The sequence below is a fragment of the Aethalodelphis obliquidens genome, unplaced genomic scaffold, assembly GCF_003676395.1.
Source record: "Aethalodelphis obliquidens isolate GAN/ISIS:26980383/991018 unplaced genomic scaffold, ASM367639v1 scaffold8, whole genome shotgun sequence".
NCBI lineage: Eukaryota > Metazoa > Chordata > Mammalia > Artiodactyla > Delphinidae > Aethalodelphis > Aethalodelphis obliquidens.
Window position 1 is genome coordinate 59,980,560 of NW_020837952.1, and position 25,863 is coordinate 60,006,422.

General features: G+C 52.5%; 1 protein-coding gene across 1 annotated transcript in view; it reads right to left on the reverse strand.

Moving 5' to 3' along the window:
- The window catches only part of LOC113620359 (ufm1-specific protease 1-like), a 38,424-nt gene extending 14,498 nt beyond the window's left edge, over positions 1 to 23,926 (reverse strand). Inside the window, 3 exon segments of the mRNA XM_027106029.1 lie at positions 23,446 to 23,645; positions 23,734 to 23,807; positions 23,914 to 23,926. Of these exon segments, the coding sequence (XP_026961830.1) occupies positions 23,446 to 23,645; positions 23,734 to 23,807; positions 23,914 to 23,926 (287 nt within the window).
- Positions 23,927 to 25,863: the final 1,937 nt, after the last annotated feature.

A 25,863-nucleotide genomic window follows, 5' to 3' on the forward strand; every position in this document is an offset into this window, starting at 1 on the left:
TTTCTATTTTTCTAGAACAGTGCGTACAGAATACATAGAAGGCTGTCTTAGTCTGGGCTTTTCAGATGCACACTGGTTGAGGCCTGACTGACAGATTCAGCCACTGTGGTCACAATGAGCCACTTTTTGAGTCAGACAGTTTATTACTGACAGAGGCGCCAAAGAGGCCTGAGCCCGGGTCCTTGGCCCACTCATCTAAGAGGACAGCTCCAAGGGCCGAGAGGGACCGGTGACTAAGATGCAGCCATGGGATGGCCTGTTGTTGAGGAGCCCGATCAAGGCTGCAGTTAAGTGGCTTTATATTTCGTGGGAGCCGCTTTAGATCACATGTCCCAGTGATGCCTCAGGGGGGTGAGGGAGGTGGGGTATTTATACACCACCCCTCACCGGTCACTGGGTGAGGGCTGCTCCTTGTGGGCATGAATCTTTCAGCAGGTCCGATGGGGCCAGGAATACTGCAGACCAGACGAACGGCTTGGGTCTTTATTCTACCAGATGCATGACCTTGAGAAAGCCACTGACCGCCCTGGACCTCTGTTTCCACATCTGCAAAATGGAGATCACAGCAGCATCTTCTGGTGCAAGAGACCGTTTTGCCCCAGACCCCCGCACAACCTCAGTCAGTCTCAGCCAGGCCACTGCTGGTGCTCAGCCCTTCAGGGCTCTCGCTGAAGCTGGGGTGGGGGGAACTCACCTGGCCTTCCCTCTGGGGAGCCTGCAAATGTAGGGGAGTCACCACCCCTCAGGACAGTCCTCAGCCAATGGGCAGGGGCAATTCCTGTCGTCCAGGTGGGCAGCTCCCAAGTGCCCGCAGTGTCCCTCCTCGCCTGCCCTACTCTCCCCACGCCCCATCCCTGCTTCCTGCGAGCCAGCCTGCACCACACCTCGGCTTTCAAGGCAGCCCAAACAGAGCCACTTTCCTCACAGGCTTGCCGTGGGATTCGATGTGTTAATACAGAAGAGTCTAGAGCAGGACCTGTGGTGGAGAGCTTTCCCATGCAGAGGAGAGAGCAGATTCTCACTTAGAAACAGCCACTCAGGCAGGTGACTGGAAACGGCTTTGGGGGCATTCAGAGCACATCTGGCAGGATGCGGTCTGCATGGTCCGGCGGAGGGATGGGGCTCAGATTGGGGCAGCCATGGAGATGCAAGGAGAGGGTCAGACTCCAGACACCGTGAAGAGGTAAAGCCTCCAAGATCTGGTGATGAATTAGGAAAAGAAGACGAGGGAGAGACAAATGTCAAGTCTGACTTCCAGACTGAAGTGCTGAGTGGGGGTCGGTGTCAGTCTGGGGGTGGGAGGACCAGCCCAGACCAGATTCGGGAACCACCCCGCCCCCGGTCCTGAGGCTGGGGCCCAGCTGTGATGCCCCGAGGCGGGACTCGAAGGAGAAAGGGGGAGCAGATCCCCCTCGCCAACAATCTGGGGAGCTGTTTTCTCTAGAACATCAGCCCACTTTTTAAAAGCAAGTAAAGCACAGGCAATGCTGTAAAAGTTAATAATAACGACTGTTTCCTGTAAGTTTGAGAGATTAAATCATTCTAAATTTCTATAAAGGTGGCTATCGCCTTCTGGAGAATGGAGAGATTGACTCGTACATTAGTTTCCTTTCCTAGTTTGTTATTTCTACTGAATTAGAAAATCTCAGTTCAGAAGGACCAGGCTCTGACGATGGCAGGGAGCCCACGCTGACTCTTTCTAATGATTATGTAGGCTCAAGTCAAACGGGGCCAGACAGATTGTTATGGAGAGATTCCAGATATATTATATGCAGTGTAAATACAAACCTAATCTAAACCTCCCCGAAAATGAACTCCACCACTTTGCCGGACCCCCAGACACTGGAAAGTGGGGCTTTTCAGTGCAGGAGGCAGCAGTGAGTGGACCCCTGACACACTTGTTTCCTGCACACAGGAAATATTCCGGAAGTGTTTCACGTCCTTTCGCAGCTTGTGGATGTGATCTTTTAAATGTGTCCAATCCTCGATTCCTTTTTCCAACAGTTCTCAGGATGGTGGTCTCTGTAAGGCATATGTGACTTTTCTGTCCTGAAATGACAGAGCCAGAGTTGTGATGAAGCTAAACAGATACTAAACAGAACTTCAAGGTATGAAAATGATCCAATTGACATCCTAGGAATGGCCTTTACTTGCTTTATCTGTGTCAAGAAGTAAAGTCTTGGGCTTCCCTGGTGGCGCAGTGGTTGAGAGTCCGCCTGCCGATGCAGGGGACATGGGTTCGTGCCCCGGTCTGGGAAGATCCCACGTGCCGCAGAGCGGCTGGGCCCGTGAGCCGTGGCCGCTGAGCCTGCGCGTCCGGAGCCTGTGCTCCGCCACGGGAGAGGCCACAACAGTGAGAGGCCCACGTACCGCAGAAAAAAAAAAAGAAGTAAAGTCTTATCTCTGTTCACATCTCAAAACTCCCATGAGAGAGTTATAATTAATTCAGCAGAGTGAAAGACGCCAGCTCAGCATCTGTGCTTGGTCCCATTGATTATTTGTGATTTTTCCTTGTATAGTGAGGCAGGACCAGGCCACGGTTGGACCATTAACTCTTTGCAATAAATAAAAGCTAAGTGTATTGGCAACCTCTTCACTTAGTGACTTCCTTTCTTGCTGTTCAGAGCTGGTGCCAGGTCAGAACTGATTCTAACGTGCCTTTTCCAATCCACACCATGGCTACCAGAAAATAATATTAATTTAACTTCGTGAGAAGCCCCTTCTTCTGATATGTGGGCCTACAGTCAAGGAGGAAAAATCCGGGACTTCCCTGGCGGTCCAGTGGTTAGCACTCGGCACTTTCCCTGCCATGGGCCAGGGTTCGATCCCTGGTCAGGGAACTAAGATCCCACAAGCTGCACGGCGTGGCCAGGAAAAAAAAAAGGAGGAAAAATCCACTTGTCACTCACGTTTGGGCAGAGGCTGGCATGGCCGTAAGGGTGTGTGTGGACACAGCCATCCTGGCGGCCATCTCTCCTCTGCTAATCAGCCGTGTCCCCTGGAGCCAGCTCCACACCCGCATGGGCCTTGGACTTGCCAAATGTGCATAATAAAAGTATTTTATTAGATAAATATTAATATTAGATAATATTTAATTATCTAATTAAATATTAATATTTAATTATTAATATTAGATAATTATTATTAGATAAATATTTTATTAGATAAATAAGCTATGATAATAAAAAATAAATAAAAGTAAAGTTTGCTTGATTCTTGTAAAGTGCCTTGAGGGCTTCCCAGCCCCAGCGCATGCCCAGTGAATGTGGCCCTGGAGGCTGGGACTGCCTTCGTAACGGCTGTCATCTGTCTCCATACTGCCAGGGGCTGATACGTCCTCATCACAGCGAGGATTTTCCTGGGTGAAGAAGAGCATGTGCCGGCAGGCAATGCACAGGAATGGCTGTTACGCATCACGTACTTGCCGTCACACAACATCCCAAAGCATCATCTGATAGAGGACTCTGCAGGCGCTTCTCTTGGTGTTCTCCCTGAGTGTGATATCTGGCACTCACCCCGGGGCTCATTAAGAAGCAGCAACTTCGCTTCCTCTGCTGTTGCTACGGAGAGGGCAGCTTTGAAGGATGGAGTTCTCATGTCACTTCAGCCTTTATTAGTAAAAGGACTCAATTTTGCACTGGCAGGTCTCGTTTTGCACTTGTTCCAAAAAACTCTGTTGCTTCACCAGACGGATCTCTACCTTTTTTTTAAAGAAGTGAAATCTTCTTCTGCTTCGGGCCGCTGTTTGACACTCTCACACCAGCAATGTTCCAAGGCCTGGGGACAAGAGCTCGCTGGTGCCATGAAATCAATTTTTCAGATCCTTGAACTTACGTATTTGAATCCATGCTCGTGTTTTTCGGCAGCTTGTGCAAAACCCTCGTATGGGCAGATTCACTTTCCTAGGACCCGCACAGCCCCTTCTTACTGCCGGTTCACGATTACGAACTTATTCTACATTCTGGTCACCATTCTCTGTCTTGACCACACGTTCACGTTGGAATGAACCACTTCTGGGCCGCTGATGCATTTCTGTGAATTAGGAATAAAGCCCAGCTAATTGTAATGATAATAAATGTACATTATCTCAAGGAAACGATTAGAGAGAAATGATGTGAAAATGCAGCCCAGAGACACGCTGCCCCCTCTTGCTGAGGGTTCCCTGCCCTGCTCTGATCAGGGCAGCACCTGGAGTCGGTGGCCTCTGTGTCTCCCAGGGACCGATGGGCACCAGGGCTGCGAACCATGCTGGTACATCCGTGACTGAATGAGGAACGGTGTCTGCAGTCATATCCGCCCTGGCACTGCAATCTCAGTGTGGTGTCACGGTAGTGTCAACCCTTCTAAGGAGTTTTCCGTTGGCCCCCAAGGGCCCTGGGACCCGTTGATTTATCGGGTAGGTACAGAAAAGCAGGATGTGAGGGACGGCCCCAGGGACCAGTGTCTCTCATCATCACAGATGCTCTTGTGGCATGCCAGGCGGCCAGGCACTCTGATGATCTCATTTGATCCTCTGAAGCAGTTGCCGCCATGTCCCCATTCTACTGACGCCAAGATGGAGGTGCAGAAACGGAAGCCACCCACGCAGCCCCATGAGCTGATCAGTGGCAGAGCCATGACATGAGGGCCCCCCCCGGGTGCCCGGCTTGGTCACAGCCTCACTAATCGCTACCAGGAGCACAGACTTCATTTCCAGGGACGGTGACCTATTGGCTCTTGTTTCCAAAGAGCAGAGCTTTTCATGTTAGGAACTTAGCAGAGCCAATTGCTGGGGGGCTCTTTCTACATCTTTCCGGCAAAACCAAGCTGTTTGCATATCAAAGAGTCTCCTTTCTGAGTCTGCGAGCAGGCAGGGAAGGTGAGGATGAAACAGAAAGGCAAAGCGGGCTCACAAAGCCTGGAACATAGCCGGCGTCCAAAAATGGGAGGCTTAGGGCTTCCCTGGTGGCGCAGCGTCTGGGAGTCCGCCTGCCGACGCAGGAGACACGGGTTCGTGCCCCGGTCCGGGAGGATCCCACATGCCGCGGAGCGGCTGGGCCCGTGAGCCATGGCCGCTGAGCCTGCGCGTCCGGAGCCTGTGCTCTGCAACGGGAGAGGCCACAGCAGTGAGAGGCCCGCGTACCAAAAAAAAAAAAAAAAAAAAAAAGGGAGGCTTAGAGTGATAAGAACCATCATAAATGCTTTCATCTCAATATTTTTGAACTTCTTTATTCACCTGACACACACACATCCATAATTTTACAAATTGCACAAACATGATCCCATGATGGATTGCAGTAATCTAGATACTAGTGAAAACTGGAAACTACCCAAGGGCCCAAGCAAAATGCTAGAGCAGGAAATGATGAACTATGATGAGATTAAGTAGCTTGCCCAAGGTCACACAGCTAGGAAACAACAGAGCCTGGCTGGAAACAGAGCTAGCCTGACTCTGGGGTCCCTGCTCTAAGCCAGGACCCTCCACGCCCCTCCCATCATGAGCTCTGCCCTGGAGCTGTTGAGTTTGAGAGGCCTGGGGACCATCGGGCTGGTGATGTGGGCGGGCAGACAGGGAAGAGGTCAGAATGCAGGTAGTAACGGGGGTGGCTATCTTCAGCTTCCTGAAGGGGCTTAAAGCCTTGGAGGGACCCCATAGTCCAGGAAGAAGCAGAGACACGGTGGAGGACAGGATGCTGGGGAAGGCCAGGCCTGCCTGCCCAGATGTCTCCCACCAAGCTCTGCTGGTGCCCTGGGTACCACGCTGGGCAAAGCAGGTGCCTGTGACCCGCACAGCCGCACAGACCGGCTTGTCCCAGCTCGAGCCCACACTGCCTGGATCAAGATATCCCCACCCCCATCAATAGATCTGAGCCTGGTCATCAAGGGGTGGACTAGGGCCTTGGACTGCCATCAGCTCTGAGAGCCAGGCACGTGTTGGGAGCCTCCTGTGGCTGTATCCGTGCCTAGAGTGGCTGTGACTCATTCTACAGTCTGTGCGGCATGCCTGCTCTGCGTGGGTGCTGTTCCAGACATTGGGGATCCAGCCGCGTGCAAGGCAGGCGGGCAGGACCTCTTCCCTCCTGGAGCTGCAGCTGGGGAGGAGGAATGGGGTGCAGGCTGAGGATGGGACACTTTTCGGGGTTCTCTGCCAGGGGTCAGGATGGGAGCCAGACAAGGTGAGGGGGTCTCAGGTACAGATACAGTGTCAAGGGCAGGTAGGGAGATGGAGGCAACTCACATGTTACAGGCAGGTCCCTAACTGGTGAGTACATCCACCCTCCCCCAGCCCCAGGCTCCTGTCACCAGTGGATAAATGGGGATCCATGGGGGTGACTGGCAGACTTGTGGAGGAGGAACCAAGGCAAAGGCATGAAACTATAGAGGGCTGAGTCGTGGAGAAAAAGCCAGGACGTGAGACCCTGCAGACCTGGCCCCACCACTAAAGAGCTGTGTGCTTCAGCCACCAACTGCTGCATAACAAATAACCCCAACATTCGCCACTTAAGACAGTAGACATATTCTCTCCCACGGTGTTTGGAGGTCAGGAATCTGGCCGTAGCTGAGCAGGGTTGTGCTGGCTCAGGATCTCTGGTAAGGCTGCTGTCACACTGTGGGCTGGAACCACTGTCAGCTGAAGGCTTGACTCAGCTGGGGACCCTATTTCAAGTTCACTCATGTGGCTGTTGGCAAGGACCTCAGTTCCCCATCACATGGCCTGTCCTTACACAATAGCAGCAGGCTTCCCAGAACAAGTGATCATAGAGAGAACAAGGCAGAAAATGCAGGGTCTCTTATACCCTAATTTTGGAAGTCACATATCATCACTAATTCTGAATTCTGCTGGTCACACAGACGAACACTGGTGTGGACAGAGACGACACAGGGATGGAAACCAGTTGATGGGGGTGACCAGGGCCATCCTCCTGGCTGCCGTATGCACTGTGTGGTCTTGAGCCAATCTCTCACCTCTCTGAGCCTCGAGTTCCTCGTCTGTAAAGGGGGTAATATTACTCAACTTCCAGGGTATGCAGGCCACTCCGTCCTCCCCCACTAGACTGGGAGCTCCCTGAGGGCAGGCCTGTGTCTTTTTCAGCTATGAAGTCCAGCCCACAGTCACTCTTGTGCATGCTGAGTGACCCATTCTGTAAATTACAGATCTGTGTCACTCCCCTGCTGAAGTCCTTTCAACAGCTCCACAGGGCTCCAGGGCAGCATCAAAACTAGTCCTGACATGCAAAGCTCAGGACCGGGTCCCTGTTTACAACCCCAGCTGCATATCCTACACCACCCACACCAAGCTCTATGCTCTCACAGCCTTCCAGAGGCAACGATGACTTTCACCCACCTCACCCACTTGGTGAACTCCTACTCATCCTTCAAAACCCAGCTTGGACATCACCTCTCCTATCGCTCCAGGCAGCCATTCCAGACCTGGGTTCCCACAGCCCCCTTATTCCTGAGAATCACCGTACCCCCCCCCAACCATCTGGGTGTCAGTCTCTCCACCGGACAAAGATTGCAACTGGCTCATCTCTGTGTCCCCAGAAGCCAGCCTGGGGCCTGGGCCACCCACAGTTAGCATTCATCAAGGTCCGTGGACATGAAGGAGGTGGTTTGGTTCTGGAAGTGGTGGGGGTCGAAACGTTGGCTGAGGTGCAGAAAAGATCCAAAGGCTGTGCCCCCAGCCCACTCCTGGGCCCTCAGCTACTCATTAGGGTCCCCTCTGCCGAGATAGATATGAGGCTAAATAATGTATAAGCCTCTTACATGGAGCGTTGGTAAAATAATTCCATGGAGTTGAGATTATTCATCAAAGTTGGAGTCATGCAGGGTTGCCCTTTCCTCAGAGCGCCACCGAGGGAGTTGGCCTTTCTTAAAAATAGAAGTATCATTATCAGCTCTCCGTCCTCGAGGCAGCCAAAGAGGTTGTTTTCAAACGCAAATCCCATCCTCTCACTGCCTGGCTGAAAACCCTTCCATTTCTGCACACTGGTCATGGGTCGTGGGATGAAATCTGAGCTCCCCGCCGTGGGGGCCAGCCTTGCAGGACCCTCCCTCTTGGCGCTCCAGCCCATGCCCTGCAGCGGCTCCTCTCTGCCCTCTCTGAAGTTGAAGTAATATTGGAACTGAGATCATCAGAACTTAAAGTAAAGGGAGGTAAAGAGCATTTCAAGCAGAGGAGACAGACGGGCACAGGCCCTGAAATGGGAGGGAGTTTGCTCAAAGCTGAAAGCATCGTTTCCTACTCCTGGGCTCCTGGGAGGACCACAGCCCCCTTGCACTAAGTTGGGCCTGCATTCCTTCATTCTGGCCAGTGGAATGGTTACAAAACAGCGTGTCCAGGGTGATGCCCCCACTCTCGTTCCTTCCACGAACAGCACGTGTTGAAGAGGGAATCAGCCTGGTTCCCTGAGTCACTGTGTGGAGGACACCGCCCAGGAGAGCTACGAGCTTGCATTGAACTTCTCACGAGGAAGACATAAACTTTGTGTTAAGTCACTGAGGTTTGAGAACTTATTTGTTATTGCAGCATAGTCTCTCCCAGACCGACTAATGCCATGAATGAAAGAATAAAAGTGGATTTCTGGAGTTTTTGGAGGCAGCAACATGGAGCTTGGGAGGGAGAAATCACAGCCTTTCTCTACATCTAAATGTCAGCTAAGACCAAAATAATTAGGGCCCTCAGGGGTCACCTAGAACAGTGATTTCCAAATAGGGTTTCTAGGAGGCCCTGTGTTACATAAGGAGGCTCAGGGCCGCTGGAGGTGGGTAGTAAAGGAGGAGTCGGGGTGTGGGGAGGCGGTGGGGAGGGAGGAGGATGTACAAGGTCCTGAACAACCAGAGAAAAACCTCCCTTTGTCCATTTATAGGATGGGATGCCGAACAGGGTCTCACTTGGAAAAACAGACCAGTGGCTTAAATCACAAATTTGAAAGTTTGAAACCGAGTCTAGTCCAGAACCATCCAATACAGGAGCTGCTAGAGTTGTGTGGTTACTGTAAAACACATAACTAGATTTTGAAGACACCATACAAAAACCGTGTAAAATATCTCATTAACAACTCATATTGATGACACGCTGTAAAAATATTTTGGATGTACTGAGTTCAATAAAATGTTGGTTTTTTTTTTTTGGTATGCGGGCCTCTCACTGTTGCGGCCTCTCCCGTTGCGGAGCACAGGCTCTGGACACGCAGGCTCAGCGTCCATGGCTCACGGGCCCAGCCGCTCCGCGGCATGTGGGATCTTCCCGGACCGGGGCACGAACCCGTGTCCCCTGCATCGGCAGGTGAACTCTCAACCACTGTGCCACCAGGGAACCCAATAAAATGTATTATTAAAACACTTTACCTACTTCTTTTTTTTAAATAAATTTATTTATTTATTTATTGGCCATGTTGGGTCTTCATGGCTGCGCGTGGGCTTTCTCTTGTTGCGGAGCACAGGCTGTAGGTGTGCGAGCTTCCATAGTTGTGGCACATGGGCTCAGTAGTTGTAGTTCACAGGCTTAGTTGCTCTGCGGTATGTGGGATCTTTCCGGACCAGGGCTCGAACCTGTGTCCCCTGCATTGGCAGGTGGATTCTTAACCGCTGCCCCACCAGGGAAGTCCCTACCTACTTCTTTTTACTTCTTAAATGTGGGTTACCTGGAAATTTTAAACTATGTATGTGGCTCACATTACGTTTCTATTGGATGGAGCTGGTGCAGTCCAACGACTAAATTTTATAGTTGGGAAAAGTGAAGCACAGAGAGGTTAATGAACTTGCTCAAGGTCACACAGAGGCATGCGAGCATGGACTTGTGAAGATGAGCTGTCTCACAGGCTTATAGACAAAATTCAATGTCCCACTCAGATGGCAAAGAAAACATCTTACAGCTCGGTGCTCTGTGATGACCTAGCTGGGTGGGATGGGGGTGGATAGGAGGGAGGTCCAAGAGGGAGGGGATATATGTATACATAGAGCTGATTCACTTCGTTGTACAGGAGAAACTAACACAACATTGTAAAGCAATTATACTCCAATAAAAAGAAAAGAAAGAAAGAAAACTTCTTCGTGGGAGGCGTCTTGGGCTGGCATTAACAGCAACAGAGGCTGGCGGCTCTGCAGGCCTCCCACCCCAGTGAGGACCCCTGCCTGCTTCTCTCTGTGAAAGGCTTCTGCACAGACAGAAGAGCAGAGAGGTGGTCAAGGGGAGGGTCCTGGGCCTCAGGGCAGACAGAGCTTTGCTCACACCTGGCCACTTCCTCCCTCATATCTGAGGGTCGTGGAGACAGATAGGAGCAAAGAGGAGGCAGAGCATTTCAGCCGCTGAATCTCTCCTCTCTGAGCCTTGCTGTCCAGGTCAGTAAACTAGAGCTCAGGTGACTACGAACCAAGTCGCTGCAAGGGTTCAGTGGGATCATGTCTGTTACAGGTCAGGTGGGAAAATCCAACTCACACTGACAAATAAAGCAGAGACCTTACTGGCTCCTCAAATGCAGAAGCTCCAGGCTTGGAGCCAGCTTCAGGCATAGCTTGACCCAGAAGCTCTCAGGATGCCTACAGGGTCTGCCTCTCCTTCCACCTCCCAACTCTACACCTCTTGGTCTAGTGGCTTCATGCTTCAGAAAATTCACCACATGGAGGGACAGAGAGTAGCTAGAAGCCCAAAGCCTCCCTCCCCAGCACACAGCTCTCCCAACCAATGTCCGTCACTCAAAAAGGTATTGCAAAACAGAGAATCATTTTTAAATGCTACATGGATTCTTCTGGAGTGGGTGCTGAAATGTTTTGAAACTAGAAAGTTGCACAACATGTGAATGCAACAAATGCCATTCAACTGCAGACTTTAAAATGATTAACACTATTCTGTGCGAATTTACCTCCATTCTTTTATTTATTTATTTATTTTGCGGTACGCGGGCCTCTCACTGTTGTGGCCTCTCCCGTTGCGGAGCACAGGCTCCGGACGCACAGGCTCAGCGGCCATGGCTCACGGGCCTAGCCGCTCCGCGGCATGTGGGATCTTCCCAGACCAGGGCACGAACCCGTGTCCCCTGCATTGGCAGGCGGACTCTCAACCACTGCGCCACCAGGGAAGCCCTACCTCCATTCTTTTAAAACAAAATGACACGTATGTAACTCAACCATCTTATTTCAAATTGAAGTTATCTAATGGTGCCTCCTTTTGAAGTGGGGACTCTTCTTTGGCTGTGGTTAGCATTACCTCCAAATGGCATTTCTTGGAGCGTTTGTTGCGAGAACCTAACTCTTGGTGAATTTTCTAGTTTCTAGTTTAGGTTTCTTACTAAAGGAGAAGTTTAAAGAGACATCCAAAGCAGTCAGAGTACAGAACTCCTTTTGGATTTCAAATTTCCTGACAACCGTTTTGCAGCACAATTTTAGTGTCTTACCTTTATGGAAGTTTCAAATACTGGAATTTCTTTTCCATAGGAACACACACTCTTTTCCCGTTTGTATTTCGTCATCTTTCAGTGACGAGCGCCACCGGGATGACCAGGTGTAGGAGAAAGCACATGACCAGTGAGCATTTCATGCCACTAGTGGGAACAGAAGAAAGGGTGCCTGTGCTTCGCACATCTGGTCAGACGGAAACCCAATTCTATCTCGATGTGTGTTTCCGGAACCACTTCAGGTGTCCAGATTGTATCTGACAGCAATTGGTCAGGAAGCAGAGCTACTGTGGGTGCTCTGCGGATCTATTATAGAAACAGGAACTTGCACAATTGTAGGAGGAGCCGGGAAGTGGAGTCTAGAGGGGGAGTGGAGAGGATCCAATGAGGAGCCGGTGACCGATCTCCTGAAGCAGGTCACAGTGGACAAGTCAGGGCTCACAGGGGTTCCCTGGAGCCAGGTGCGTCCCACCACCAAAGTGAGAGCAAATCCGAAGGCCTGGAGGGGTAGTCCGTGAGGTCTGTGGGAAGCTGTGGCCTTCGAGGGTGGGCTTGGCCCTGCTGGTGGTCAGCAGGGCCGGCGGGAGAAGAAGAGTGTGCCCGAATAGGAAGACACTGAGAACAGGCTAGAAGCTTCGGCACGTCTGCAAATCTCTGCTGTAGTGTCCAACCGCAAAGACTCTCAGGAAAGAACGCCGCTCCGCTTCTGCCGCCCCGGTCCTGCCAAAACCATCCTCCTTGGGCCAATTCTAATTCCAGCCACCCGGCGCAGGGGGTTCTGTTGACTGAAGTCCCAGCAGAACAATTTTCAGCACCATGGGCAGAGAACCTGGCAGGACCACTGTGGTCGCCTGGGACCCAGAGTCACCCTTGAGAAGTTGAGACAGGCTCCAACCTGACCCTTGGCGTGTAACTTTCTCCCCACCCACCGGACTTATGTCTTTGTCCCAAACATCCTGAAAGGTCAAGGGGATATATTTTGGTACTGGCCTATTTTCTTCAGTTTTCTGGGCGCGCAGTGGTCTCGGCAAGTGGAAATTATTCAGTTGTTTCATTGATCATTTCTTCCCTCGGCCTTCTTTGTTCTCACCTTGCAGAACTTCAATATTTGGTCGTTTACTTCCTGGACTTCCCTCTAGTATTATTATCTTTTCTATTTTCTATTTCTGTGTCTTGTTTTGCTCTGCTTTCTTATATTTTTAATCAGAGTGGGGGGACTCAGGGAAAATTCATGCTTTTCCTTATAGTTTTAAAAATTGTTATGTAATAAGAGAAACAGCAAAAAAAATGAAGAGGTCTTAAACTTTCGGAACAAAGTAGAACCAAGATAAAAGTGCAGGAATTAGTAGCGTCCACCTATAGCAGAGAGAAAACACAATGAGAAAGAAGAGCCTGTTGACAACTGCAAGAAAAAGGATGAAATACTTATTCATGAGCTTAGCAGAGTGTGGACGTGGACAGGAAAAAAAAAAAAACTGGAATCCTTTTTCGGGAGATGAAAAGGAAGAGGTGACTAAGGGATACTGCTCTGCTTTCTATAAGATTAGATCATGTTCGGTTTCTAACTCATCTATTTTTTCATTTCTGCTGTAATATTTTTATTTTCTATGAACTCTTTTGTTCTCTGAGTGTCCCTGTTTTATGGCATCTGGTCCTGTTACAAGGACCCCTTATTCCCCGAGAGTATCGGTGAAAACTGATATGTCCATTTCTCGTGACCACACCTGGCCTGTGACCACACACTTCCACTCCTAGTCATTTGTCTAATTAAAAACTGGAAGTACGTGTCCACATAAAGACTTGTATAAGAATGTTCGTAGAGCTTTGTTTGTCAACTGAAAAGTCCACCAGCTGGAGAATGGGCTGATCGAGCATGTTACAACCAAACGGTGGGACACTCTTCAGTCATAAAAGGAGCAAAGTGATGACCTGTATGACTGGTAGGTGATGCTCAAAACATTGTGCCAGGTAAGGAAGGAGGCTGCAAGGGAGCGTGTGCTGTGTGGTCCATTTATGTGATCTTCTAGAGCAGACAGAGCTCATCAGTGGTGACAGAGATCAGAGCAGTGGTTGCCTGGGCGGGACGGGGCAGGGGGTCCTGAGATCAGGGACTGACAGTGAAGGGGGACTGGTGAAAGGTTGATGGGATGGTTTCACACCTTGAGACACGTGAATGTCATGTGGGTGCATGCATTTCTCAAAAATCATCAATCTGCGTTCTGAAGACCTGTGCACTTCGCAAACCTCATAGAAGGGAGGAAGGAAGGAAGGAAGGGAGGAAGGAAGGATCTGATTGGAAGTGCCAAGCCCTTGAGTAGCCGTTGCTGACCGCGGTCTTCACAGCAGGGGTATCCTCCCAGGCCCTTTCCTTGGGGACCATCCCGGGTCAGAGTATCAGATCTTTCCACTTGGAAAGGTTGGGTTCACTGAAATGATCTCCGACCTCCTGCCTGCTGGGATAAGTCCCAGCTGCCAGTTTTCCAGCAGCTGCAGGAAGGAATAGGGCAAGAGGTCTTAATATGCAGCATGTCCCTCTGCTTCCATGTGGTCCCCCATCCTCAAATGTACCTGGTACCCCCAATCCAGAGGCCCCTGCTTTACCCTCACTGTGGTCTGAATGTTTGTGTCCCCCCAAAATTCATATGTTGAAATCCTAATGTCTGATGTGATGGTATGAGGAGTTGAGCTCTTTGGGGGGTGATTAGGTCATGAGGGTGGCACCCCCACGAATGGGATTAGTGCCCTTATAAAAATGACCCCAGAGAGCTCCCTCACCCCTCCTGTCATGTGAGGACACAGCGAGAAGTGAACCAGGAAGAGGGTCGTCACCAGAACATGACCATGCTGGAGCCTTGATCTCGGACTTCCAGCCTCCAGAACTGTGAGAAATAAATATCTGTTGTTCATAAGCCACCAGTCTGTGGTTCTCTTATAGCAGCTTGAGCTAGGACAGTCCTCTCTCAAAAATAAATCTCAGGTTTTCTGCTGACGATGGGCAATCGCCCAGCCCTGCGAGCAGAGGAGGGAGACTAAGTGCTTTCGTTTCAAATAATCCTCCTTCACTCGCTTCCAGAGGTATTTGGTGGCGTCAATTTCTGAGCCCTTTGCTGCCTTTCAGCTTTCTACACTACCCTCGGACCTGCCTAGTGGGTCACCGCTCACCCACTCGTTTTCCAGCTTCCAAAGTACTGCTTTGGTCTCCTCTCCTTTTCTCTTTGTATTTGAGAATGATGCCTTTAGAGTGATCTTCCCCATCATTTTAGCGAGGTTTGAAGAAGAGACACATACAATATATGTATGTGTCTAGGCCACCGTCCCCTTCCCAGAAGGCCCAGCCTTTGCTCTGTTCTGCCATGGGTGATACAGTTGTTTTATTTAAAAAAAAAATTTTTTTTAATGTGAACCATTTTTAAAGTCTTTACTGAATTTGTTACAGTATTGCTTCTGTTTTATGTTTTGGTTTCTTGGCCGTGAGGCATATGGGATCTTAGCTCCCCGACCAGGGATCGAACCCCCACTGTCTGCATTGGAAGGCGAAGTCTTTTTTTTTTTTTTTCAATAAATTTATTTACGTATTTATTTATTTATTTTTGGCTGTGTTGGGTCTTCGTTGCCGCACGTGGGCTTTTAGTTGAGGCAAGTGGGAGCTACCCTTCCTTGAGGTGCATGGGCTTCTCACTGCAGTGGCTTCTCACTGCAGTGGCTTCTGTTGTTGCGGAGCATAGGCTCTAGGCACGTGGGCTTCCGTAGGTGCAGCACACAGGCTCAGTAGTTATGGCTCACAGGCTCTTGAGTGCAGGCTTCGTAGTTGTGGCGCACAGGTTCAGTTGCTCCACGGCATGTGGGATCTTCCTGGACCAGGGTTCGAACACACGTCTCCTGCATTGGCGGATGGATTCTTAACCACTGCGCCACCAGGGAAGCCCCAGAAGGTGAAGTCTTAACCACGGGATTGCCAGGGAAGTCCTATGATACAGTTTTTAGTCTCATGGCTGCTCCAGCTCTAGGCACCACATCCACGTTCCAGGCAGGAAGAAGAAGGGTTTGTGTTGGCTGAGACCATCCCCTTAGGTAGGAAAGTACGTCAGCAGACCTCCTCTTACATCACATGTCCTCTCCTAACTGCAAGGGGACCTGATAACATCCTTTTTTAAGTGGGCACATTGTCGCTCCAACAGAACAGGTTCTGTTTAAGGTGGAGCATGGATATTTCCACATCCTGCTTGGGCCCATTCCTGCGTCAATCACTGGACCTGGAGGAAGGGAGCTCCCGACGGGCGGCCCAGGGGATGTTCCCACTACCACAGCAGAGGGATGCGCGGATCAGCACGGCATTATGCACGGGGAGAGCTGCTTCCCAGAGGAAACCTCATGTGGCCCTGGAGCAGGGGAAGGGCTGCTGATGGGCAGGGTTGTGTGTACATCAGTGTCCAGCATGGAGAAGATGCTCGTAGAAGAACAGGACAAGATGCTCATGGAAGATGCTCACTGCTCATCCGTTCCCAGGCTGCTCCCGACTCCCAATCCTGTCCTGACTCTCAGTTCTGTCCCTGCCCTGGGCCCAGGGTGGGGGCTGGGAGGGAGGGCCCAGGCTCTGCTGAGCCTCATGGAAAGGTGACCGTGGACCTCTGGGCTGATGAGCTCACCCCTTCCTGAAGGCAGCATCAGTTCCTGAGTGTCACACTGAGATGCTAACAATAGCCAGTCGTGATGCTGGCCTGATTGGAGATGCTAAACATAGCAGCTCATTCCAAAGCTTCATCAGGGGAGAAAAGGGCAAAGAAATCAGGGTTGCAAGGGGCTGGGATAGGGGAATAGGGGAGGGACGCCAAGAGGGTCCGGACTGTGAGGCCTGAGCCTTGGGGACAGCTGTGGCCATCCAGGAACACTAGGTCTGCCGTGTGCCACCCTCCTAAGGATGCCACAGGCCCTGATGGCCCCGTCAGCCCCCTCTCCTCTTCACGTGGGGAGATTTCTGCTCCCTGGAGATCGGCCTGCCCAGGGGAGGAAGAGAAAGTGGCCGCGTCCTCTGACACCCCATCTATACACCTGGCCCCACACTCCCCAAGCCTCACTCCTCAGAACTTTTGCCACCAGCCTGCACATTTACAGATGAGGGAGCTGTGTCCCTGTCATCTAGACATGGCCCTCCAAGCTGGGCAGGGCAACCCGGAGGTTTGGCCCATGGCTCTGGAGTCAGCCTGCCTGGGTTCAAATCCTGCCGCTGCCCTGTACTGGCTGCTGACCTTCAGCAGGTACCATATCCAATCTGGGCCTCAGTGTTCTCATCTGTAAAATGAGGATAAAAAACTGTACCTGCCTCATGGTCTTCATTATTGTGAAAATAGAGTGAAGTAATTCCCCTCGGGAGCTTGGACCAGTGCCCGGCAGGTGGGGAGTACTACATGAGGATCAGACGCTACCGGCACCTTTCACAGCGCAGGCCCATCGCCTCACAGTGGCAAGTATGGGGTCAGGATATGGACACTTTCCTGTGGCCCAAGGGCAGGGTCTGGAGTTGGATGTGATCCTGACAGGATGACAAGAAGGGCACTGGGCGCGGGTCTGCAGGCAAGAATTTGAGCCCTGAAGCCCCGGGTCCAGGGGCCAAGGCCTTGAGTGCGTCCAGCCTCAGGACCCCAATCCCCTCCCCAGGTCAGGGGTCTGCACATCAGAAAATAGCAAAGGCTGTTGCAGGATGCAGTCATCCAGGAACATGTGGCCTCGCTGGGAAACCCACTGGAGGCGCCAAGTCAGGGCTGGCACACCTGAGGACCCCTCCATGGGGGCAGCATCACGACAATGTGCCCAGCTGGGAACAACAGCACCCAGGCTCCCCTGGGGGCGTGGCCAGAGGTGGGCACACAGGGACCTTGGTAAGTTTCTTCTCTCCTGGCCTCACGTCTACACCCCCCACGCCTGACACCCGGGCCTGGCACACAGCCGGCACTCCGTGAGCGCCTGAACAATCAAATGCCAACCACGAACAGGACAGGGACCCGGGCTTCCCCTCACCCTCAGGTCCTGCCCTCACCACGGCCCTCCAAGGTGACAGTCACATTGCCCCCTCCTTGGAGACAAGGCAGGACCTCTGGGAAGGCCACCCAGCTCTAGCCAGTGAGCAGGGAAGCCAGGTGCTGAACCAGATCTGTCTCCACGCCCTGTGCCCACTGCACCCACCACCCAGAACCCAGCGCCTGGGGCTTCCCGTGGGGAAGCCCTTCACGGCTGATGAGGCCTGTGTCAGTTTCCACCATCCATTCGGCATGACCAAAAAAACACATTTCCGGGGGTGATATGGGTGTTCAGAGAGCCCAAGCAGCTCTCTGCTGGGCGTCACACGGAAGTAGGTGCCAGGCCAGGCTGGCCCCCAGGTACAGCTGCCACCCCGCTTCTACCCCTGACGCTGCCCTAAGAGCAGGCGTGCGAGCTCTCCAATCCTGTCCACCAGGGCCTGACCGCAAAATGATGGCAGAGGTACCCCGCCAGATGTGAACGGCCCAGAGCGCCCGGCATACTGCGTGCGTGTCACCGGGGACAGCTGTGTCGCAGTGCAGCTGTGCCCGGCTAGGCAGGGAAGTGTGGGGAGGGGTCATGGCAGTGCCCGCCCTGGCGATGCTCCCTCGCAGGGAGCAGGACATGGGGAGCAGAGAGCCTTCCTGTGGCAAAGGCCACGGGGGTTGGTGAGAAGATGCCTGGGAAGGAGGGTTTCCCCTAGGTGCTGGCTTTCCAGCTTGACCTGCAAGAAATTCCCTTCAAGAGCCAGGTAGTCTGAAAGGAGGGCAGAGAACCTTTCGGGGGCACATGCGGGATGGTACCAGGACGACACAGTCGGCGGGCAGACTACTGACCGTGGGGAAGGCCACAGTCAAGCGGCCCCCGCTCTTCAACAGACACGTTAAGGGAAATAGAGGGATGAAGGTGCCTATCAATCGAAAGAGACAGGAAGGACACAGGAAGCTTTAAAGGACGAATGACTTCTATTTGGATGATAAAACCACAAAGAAAGGCATGAAAGTGATGGCGGCAGAAGTCAGAACAGAGGTTACTTTGGGGAAGGAAGGGGCTGTGACGGGCCTGGGGCCCGTGGAGGGGGCTAGGGCGGCGGACAAGGCTCTCATTCTTGACCCGGGAGGGGGTTACGGTAACATTTGTCGTATGTGGTTTTCTATATTGGTATTTCATTTTACATTCAAAAGGCTTTTTTAAGAAACTTCAACAGAAAGCACAAGATAAACTCCAGGAGGCCTGGCCTGGAGCTGGGGCTGGGAAGTGCCCAGAGGAGCCCAGGGGCTTAGTGGACCCCACGTTCCAAGCAAGGCAGCAGGGCTGAGGCCAAGGGGGCTGTGCCACTCCCCACATAAAAGCCATCAGGGACCCAGCCGGGCCCACAGGACAATCGCAGAACCGGGACACACACAGTGTCCGTGGACTGACCCTCGCTCCCCCGCCTTCAAGACTTGGAAAGCATCTAATCTCCCGTATGAAATCTCCTCCCAAAGGAAGTGGTTTCTGTTTCTCGAACTGAACCTTTGGGACACACCACGTGAAGAACTTTGTATACTAATAATTAATGCGATGTCATGATAACCCTGGTTATAGCAATAGCCATTATTCAATTAGCACCAACTGGGAGCCATGGCACCCTCACAAGGACCACAGGGGGCCACCTTACTAGGTCACACTTTGGCAACAGTTCCGAAAAGGAGCCTGAGGTTCAGAGTGGGGAAGCAGATAGCAGGTTGAAAATCAGCACCCACCTAGACTCTCAAGGTTCTGGCGACCCCGTGCCAGGCGGCCTCTCCAGCATGTCTGTGGCCACCACTCTTACCCCTGTAACCCCAAAAACACCGTGCATTTCCCTTTGCCCAGAAGTGCCCTTGGACGTCCCCTTCTGCCTGCCTGTCCCCTCCTCTGGGAAGCCCTACCTGATGACTCCTGTCCCAGTGAAGTAGTCCCTCCTCCCGCTTTGCATGACCACCGCCTACGTGGGCACCCACCGCCCATGGTAGCCACCGCAGCCGTGATGTGCTGGAGGCCAGCCTCGTTCACGGCCGTGTCCCCAGTGCCCAGAAGCAGGACTCAAACCCAGAGGCGTGGCTTCTGGTTCCTTCCTTATACCGTAGAGCTCCCAGAGGCGGCAATGGGAGTGACACAGGGCAGTCCAGCTGGAGGAGGCGCTCCAACTCTGCCTGCGGGCACCGGGGCTGCTCCCGGGAGAGAAATAGCAAGTCCGAATCGATCTGCTCAGATAAGAGGAGCTTCATCACCTCCCGATGCAGATGCCACCTCAAGGGCAATCTGTGCACAGCCCGCCTCCCGAGGGGGAGCCAGTTCTGTGCTGAGATGTGAGCCTCGGAATGAAATTAAGACTTCCGCTGCTGCGACTTGAGGATAACGATGCTTTTCCTCCTCGGCGCGCTTGGCTCAGAGCCGGGACCCCGGGCTGGGGACTAGTGAGCGACATCATAGCCGAGCAGCCCCCGGTGGGCGCTAATAGGGCCTACAGAACAGTGCAAAGCACACAGGCCTTGGAGGCCAGACTTGGAGGTCCCAGCCCCAACTTTAAAACGGGATATAAACGTTTATTTATTGTGGGAAGAAAAGGGAAACCTCCTACACTGTTGGTGGGAATGTAAATTTGTGCAGCCACTATGGAGAACAATACGGAGGTTCCTCAAAAAACTAAAAATAGAATTATCATAGGATCCAGCAATCCCACTCCTGGGCATATATCCAGAAAAGATGAAAACTCTAATTAGAAAAGAGGCATGCACGCCAATGTTCATAGCAACACTATTCACAACAGCCAGGACATGGAAGCCACCTAAGTGACCATCAACAGATGAATGGATAAAGAAGATGTGGTGTATGTAAACAATGGAATATTACTCAGCCATAAAAAAGAAATAACGCCATTTGCAGCAACATGGATGGACCTAGGGATTATCATACTAAATGAAGTAAGTCAGAAAGGGAAATACAAATACCATATGATATCACTCATATGTGGAATCTAAAATATGACACAAATGAACGTATCTCTGAAACAGAAACAGAATCACAGGCATAGAGAATAGACTGATGGTTGCCAAGTGGGAGGGGGGTGGGGGAGGGATGGACTGGGAGTTTGGGATTAGCAGATGCAAACTGGTAATATATAGCATGGATAAACAACAAGGTCCTACGGTATAGCACAGGGAACTGTATTCAATCTCCTGTGATAAACCATAATGGAAAAGAATATGAAAAAGAATATATATATATATATATATATATATATATATATATAAAACTGGGTCACTTTGCTGCACAGTGGAAATTAACACAACATTGTAAATCAACTGTACTTCAATTTTAAAAATTAAAAAATACATTTAAAAAATTTTAAAAACAATTATAAAATTACAATTGAGACAAATGAGAATCACTTAGGTTGTGAGAGCCTGTCTGGCAGAGACTGCTAGGGGCCTGCCCAATATCCCTTCTTCCCTCTTCTTTAGTTACTGACTCTACTTTCACGGCGGGGCAGGGGTCATAATGAAACCAGCTGAAAGGCTATCTGTTCCAGCCTTCCTTGTAGCCAGTAGCCAATGGAAGTTGTTGGGTGTGACCTCTAGAAGATATTGTTAAAAGGGGCTGACTCACCTAGGAAAACTTCCAGTTTTGTCCCTTTCCCTTCCCTTTCTTCCTATCTGGCACACAGATGAGATGACTGGAGCTCCAGCAGCCATTTTGTGATCATGAGGCAACATTGAGACTAGAAGCCACAGAGGAGAAAGACAGAAGGAGCCTGTGTCTGTGTTGACTTTGTGGACTCACTATCCCATCTCTGCACTCCTGACCCCCACACTTCTTCTGTAGGAGATTATAAACCCCTAACTTGCTTGAACCTCTGTGGCTGAGTCTCTTGCTTCTAGCCGCTTAACTCAGTTCCTACCAATGCAGCCTACAGAAGGAAGACTTGAGCTGGTGGGAGAGATCAGAGAAGGTCTTCCTGAGAAAGTGAGTTGTGAGCTGAGAAGTAAGTATTAAGTAAGAGTTCACAGGCGCAGGAAGGAGGGAAAGGCAACCCAGGAAGAAGGAACAGCACCTTCAAAGGTCATGTGGAAGGTGGGAGCCCAACCCAGGTGTAGAAGTGAAATGCAGACAGTGTGGCTGGAACATGGCAAGCGAGGAGGAGAGAAAAAAGAGAAACCACCAGAGAGGTGGGTGGGCCCAAGGAGGAGGAGCCTGGGGACCAAGCGTGGGGCGTTCCAGACCCCAGGCCTAACTGTCTCTTTGCAGTGCTCTGCTTCTCCAACTCTCTGGAGCCTTGACTGCAGCCACAACAGCCCAGCCCACTGGGGCGACCTCTTCTGCCAAGAGCAAGGGGCCCCCTTCACTAGTCAGGGCTGCTGGCCATGCCTGTGCTGTGTAAACACAGCAGAAGAGCTGCTGGGCTCACGGCCAGTGGCTCTGGCCTGGCCTGTCTTCTCCCTCGTGCACTGGGCAGGGCTGCTTCTCCTGTGCAATCCTTCCAGCGCCACAGCATCTCCCCTCCGCCAAGTCCTGGACCGATGAGATGCCCATGGATGCCCCATTTGTTCTTCACTCCCTGAGGGAGGCAGGGCCGGCTGAGAACGCTGAGGCTCAGAGAGGCATAGTGATCTGCCTCTGGCCACACAGCTGTAAATAAACTGTAGGGCTCAAACCCAGCCTGCACACCTCCTCCTGCTGTCCAGGGGAGTGTGCATGCCCGGGGGCTCTGAGTCAGGCCAGGGTCAAAGCCACAGCCACCTGCTGGAGGTGCAATAAGGGGACTGCTCCAGAGGCGTTAGGCTGAGAACGGCAGGAGCCCTTCTCTGAGGCCAGTAAAGTCTTGGTGACTTGTTCCAACCACCTGCATCTTTCTTCACTTGTCCCTCTAAACAGTGCCCCATGTCCCTTTGGGGGTCTCTGGGGGTGGTGCAGTCACTCCTGTGACATCCCATGCTCCCTCGTGTCTCTGCACTTGGCCATCTTGGCTGGTGCCCGGAGCAGAGTTCGACAGAATTTGGGATGTTATGGTGATGTGACCCGGGTGTCCTGATGCCGGACTCTAGGAAGGCCGTTTTGTTGCTGAGATCCTGGTAGCAGCTCTGTGCAACACCGGCTTTGCCAGTGATGTGGGGAGACTGGGGGGGAACAGAATGGCAGGGAAGATCATGCCACCCCAGGATGGGCCCCCAGGACAATGACTCCAGGTGGAGGGCAAGGGTCGTATCTCCAGGCTCTCCCATCTCCCCCAGTGGTGCTCGTCATGGGCTGGGTTGTCATGGTGATGGGACGGGTGCTGAGCAGAAAGGGTTTGTGATGGGCATTACAAGTGGAAGAAGGAAGAGTTCCCGTTCGGAGCTGGGGTGGAGACACTCCTCCGCTCTCCCTGTTCCACGGTGCCCACCACCCCCAAAGCCCAGGAGACCTGTGCTGGGTCCTGCAGCTGCGGCTGAGCAGTCCCCTCCCCAGGCATCCCCAGTCCCAGCGCCGGCCCCAGGGATCTCGGAACACCGCCTCAGCAATTTGCCAGAGCAGGTATACAACTAATAAGCGGGTGACTGGATCCATTGTTCAAAAGTTATCTTTAGACAAGAACATTTATCAAGTTTAATTAACGTGTCAAGAATCCCAGTGCCAGAGATCGCTCCAAATGCATTCCTGATAATACTAATTTTTCTACATTAACGCCAACTGGGCACCCAGCATTGAGCAGGAAATAGACCGTCAGTGCTACCACCACCCAAAACATAGAGACGACTTCCCTCCCTAAATCAAATTAAACGTGTTGTGGATGCCCGAGTGGTGGGCGGGAGGCTGAAAGCCCAGCAGAGGGTGAGCTGCTGCCCTCCCGGCTGAGAAGTCAGGGTGCCATCTGCGCGGTCCTCCCACTGTGTGCCGGGCGGGGCACTGCCCTCCTAGAACAGAGTCCTCACATCGGCTTGGTTTGCTTCCTAGATTTTGCAGAAGTGGCACCTGAGGTTCAGGGAGGAGGCGTGACTCGTCCGGTCCACCCAATTTAGTCGAGTCTTGGTGCCAAGACCCTCCGGCTCACCCGACCTCCAGGCACGTTCGGCCACTCAGCCGGCAAACACTGGCCGAGCGCTTACTGCATACGAGCTCCATGCTAGGTGGAGCGAACAAAGCAGACAGGGCCGCCTTCTCAGGGAGCTGACATTCTGCTGAGGGATTCAGACAATGAGGGGGCGGGGAGGAGAAGAAGAAGGAGATGAAGGCTTCATACACTGATACGTGCTAAGGCAAGAAGAGACGGGAGTGATGGTCACCAGAGATGGGAGGGGTTGAGATCCCCTTGAGAGCGGCTGGGCAGGGAAGGCCTTACGAGGAGTTGGCATTTGGGAGGATGCTCAGATGAGAAGCAGCCAGCCCGAGAGATCTGGGGCGATGAGCGGCATTCTAGGCAGAGAGAAGAGCCGGTGCAAAGGGCCTCAGATCTTGCCTCAGGGTCTGCTTCCGGAGAAGACCAGGGTCTGGGTCCTCCCAGTGTCTGTGGTTCACCTACCTGAAGCGGACATCCCTTTGGCAACCCAGCAGCCCCTAACTGCACTTAACCACAAAGCCCCTTTTCCTGTGTAAAGCCAAGTCATGAATCACAGAACCCATCTGAGAGGAGCTGTTGGAACATGGAGAACTGGCAGGGATCTCCAAAGAGAGGATGAGGCGGGCCGCCGTGTACAGCTCTACAGGTCGCAAGGCACAGCCTCAGGGGATATCATCTACATAGACCCGTTTTTCCCATGAGGAAGTAAGGCTCAGACAAGTAAAGTGACTTTCTCAAAGTCACACAGTTAGGAAGTAGCCAACCAGGGTTTGAAACCTAGTCTAACACAGTCCCAAGGACCCCAGTCCCAGCCCCTCCCCACCCAAGCACCCTGCTCACAGGAGCACCCGGGCAGGCTCTGTGTCAGTGCCTGAATGTGATTATAAACTGTAGAGCACGAGCCAAATGTGGGGAGGGGATGTCAATATTATATTTACCTCCTCTGCTGAGAGCTAGAATTCATGCCAGGACCCCTTTCGGGCAGGGGCCACGGGTACCCACCCGGCTCCTCCTCTCTGTGTCCCCCCCAACTGGAGTCATCTGCATGTCATTAGGGGCACGGGCGCACACGGGACACTTCAGCAGCAGACCCACCCTTCGCCCTCCTGGGTCTTGATCTCCCTCCCCGTCAGATCTCCAGCAGGAGCCAGAGCAGGGGAGACACCCCCGCCTCTACCGAGTCCAGACGTTAAAGGGTCCCCCACCTCGGGGGCAGAAGCAAAACCAGGGGAGACGGTTCCAGGCCTGCGCTGGGAAGACATCTCAGAAGTGATGGAGAGACCCTCCAGAGCAGCGTTCCCATGACACAGACGGGGAAACTGAGACCCAGAAGATCAGTCACGTCCAGGGTGCCCCGGGGGCGGGGGCTGGTGACAGAGAGGAAATCAACATCCTGGATTCCGACTCCTTGGCCGGTCTCCAAAGGGTCCCTAGAGGATATGGGGGTCCCCTCACACCCACACCCACGAACACGGCAGTGAGCACCTTGCTCTGGTCAATGGCTGGGAGCCGGGACAGTCACAGGCCTCGGGATTTCAGTGCTTCTGCCTGGAACACACCAGGGGTGCCGATATCTAGGGGTTTGGAAGATACCAGGCCAGCAGTGGGGCTCTGCGAGAGGCTCATGGGAAGCGGGGAAGCACAGTTGAGAAGCTGAGCATGTCGGGGGCTCTGAACAGGAGAGGGGAGCCCACGTGAAACAGTGTTTCCCAAACTTTAGCACACGCAGAATCCCCTGGAAGACCCTCCGGCCCCAGTCCAGAGTCTCTGATTCAGTAGGTCTGGGGTAGGCCCTGAAATGTGCCTTTCGAGCAAGTTCCCAGCTGATGCCAGCTGGGCCCAGGAACCCCACTTTGAGAACCACTGGGGTAACCAGAAGATCAATGCCGGTCTAGCAGACGGGGTGTGGTGATTGGGGTTTTCCTGTTACTATGTATAAAACGCAGACGGGGCTTCCCTGGTGGCGCAATGGTTGAGAGTCCGCCTGCCGATGCAGGGGACACGGGTTCGTGCTCCGGTCCGGGAAGATCCCATGTGCCGCGGAGTGGCTGGGCCCGTGAGCCATGGCCGCTGAGCCTGCGCGTCCGGAGCCTGTGCTCTGCAACGGGAGAGGCCACAGTGGTGAGAGACCCGTGCACCGAAAAAAAAAAAAGCAAAGCAGACGGACAGCACTTTACAGTTTGCAAGATATTTGCACATCTCACCTCTTAACAGCCCTGCTATTCTGACCCCATTTCGCACTCACCCAGGGATATTCGACGGCTTGCTCGATGAACTGCTAGAAAGGATCGAACCCAGACCTTATACCTTTCCCCATTCATCCTATCGCTGCCCTTCCTTCAGTCGTCACGTCCACTTTCCCGGGAGGATGAGCCACTTTCCCTGAGCACGTGCTACGTGCCAGGTACACAC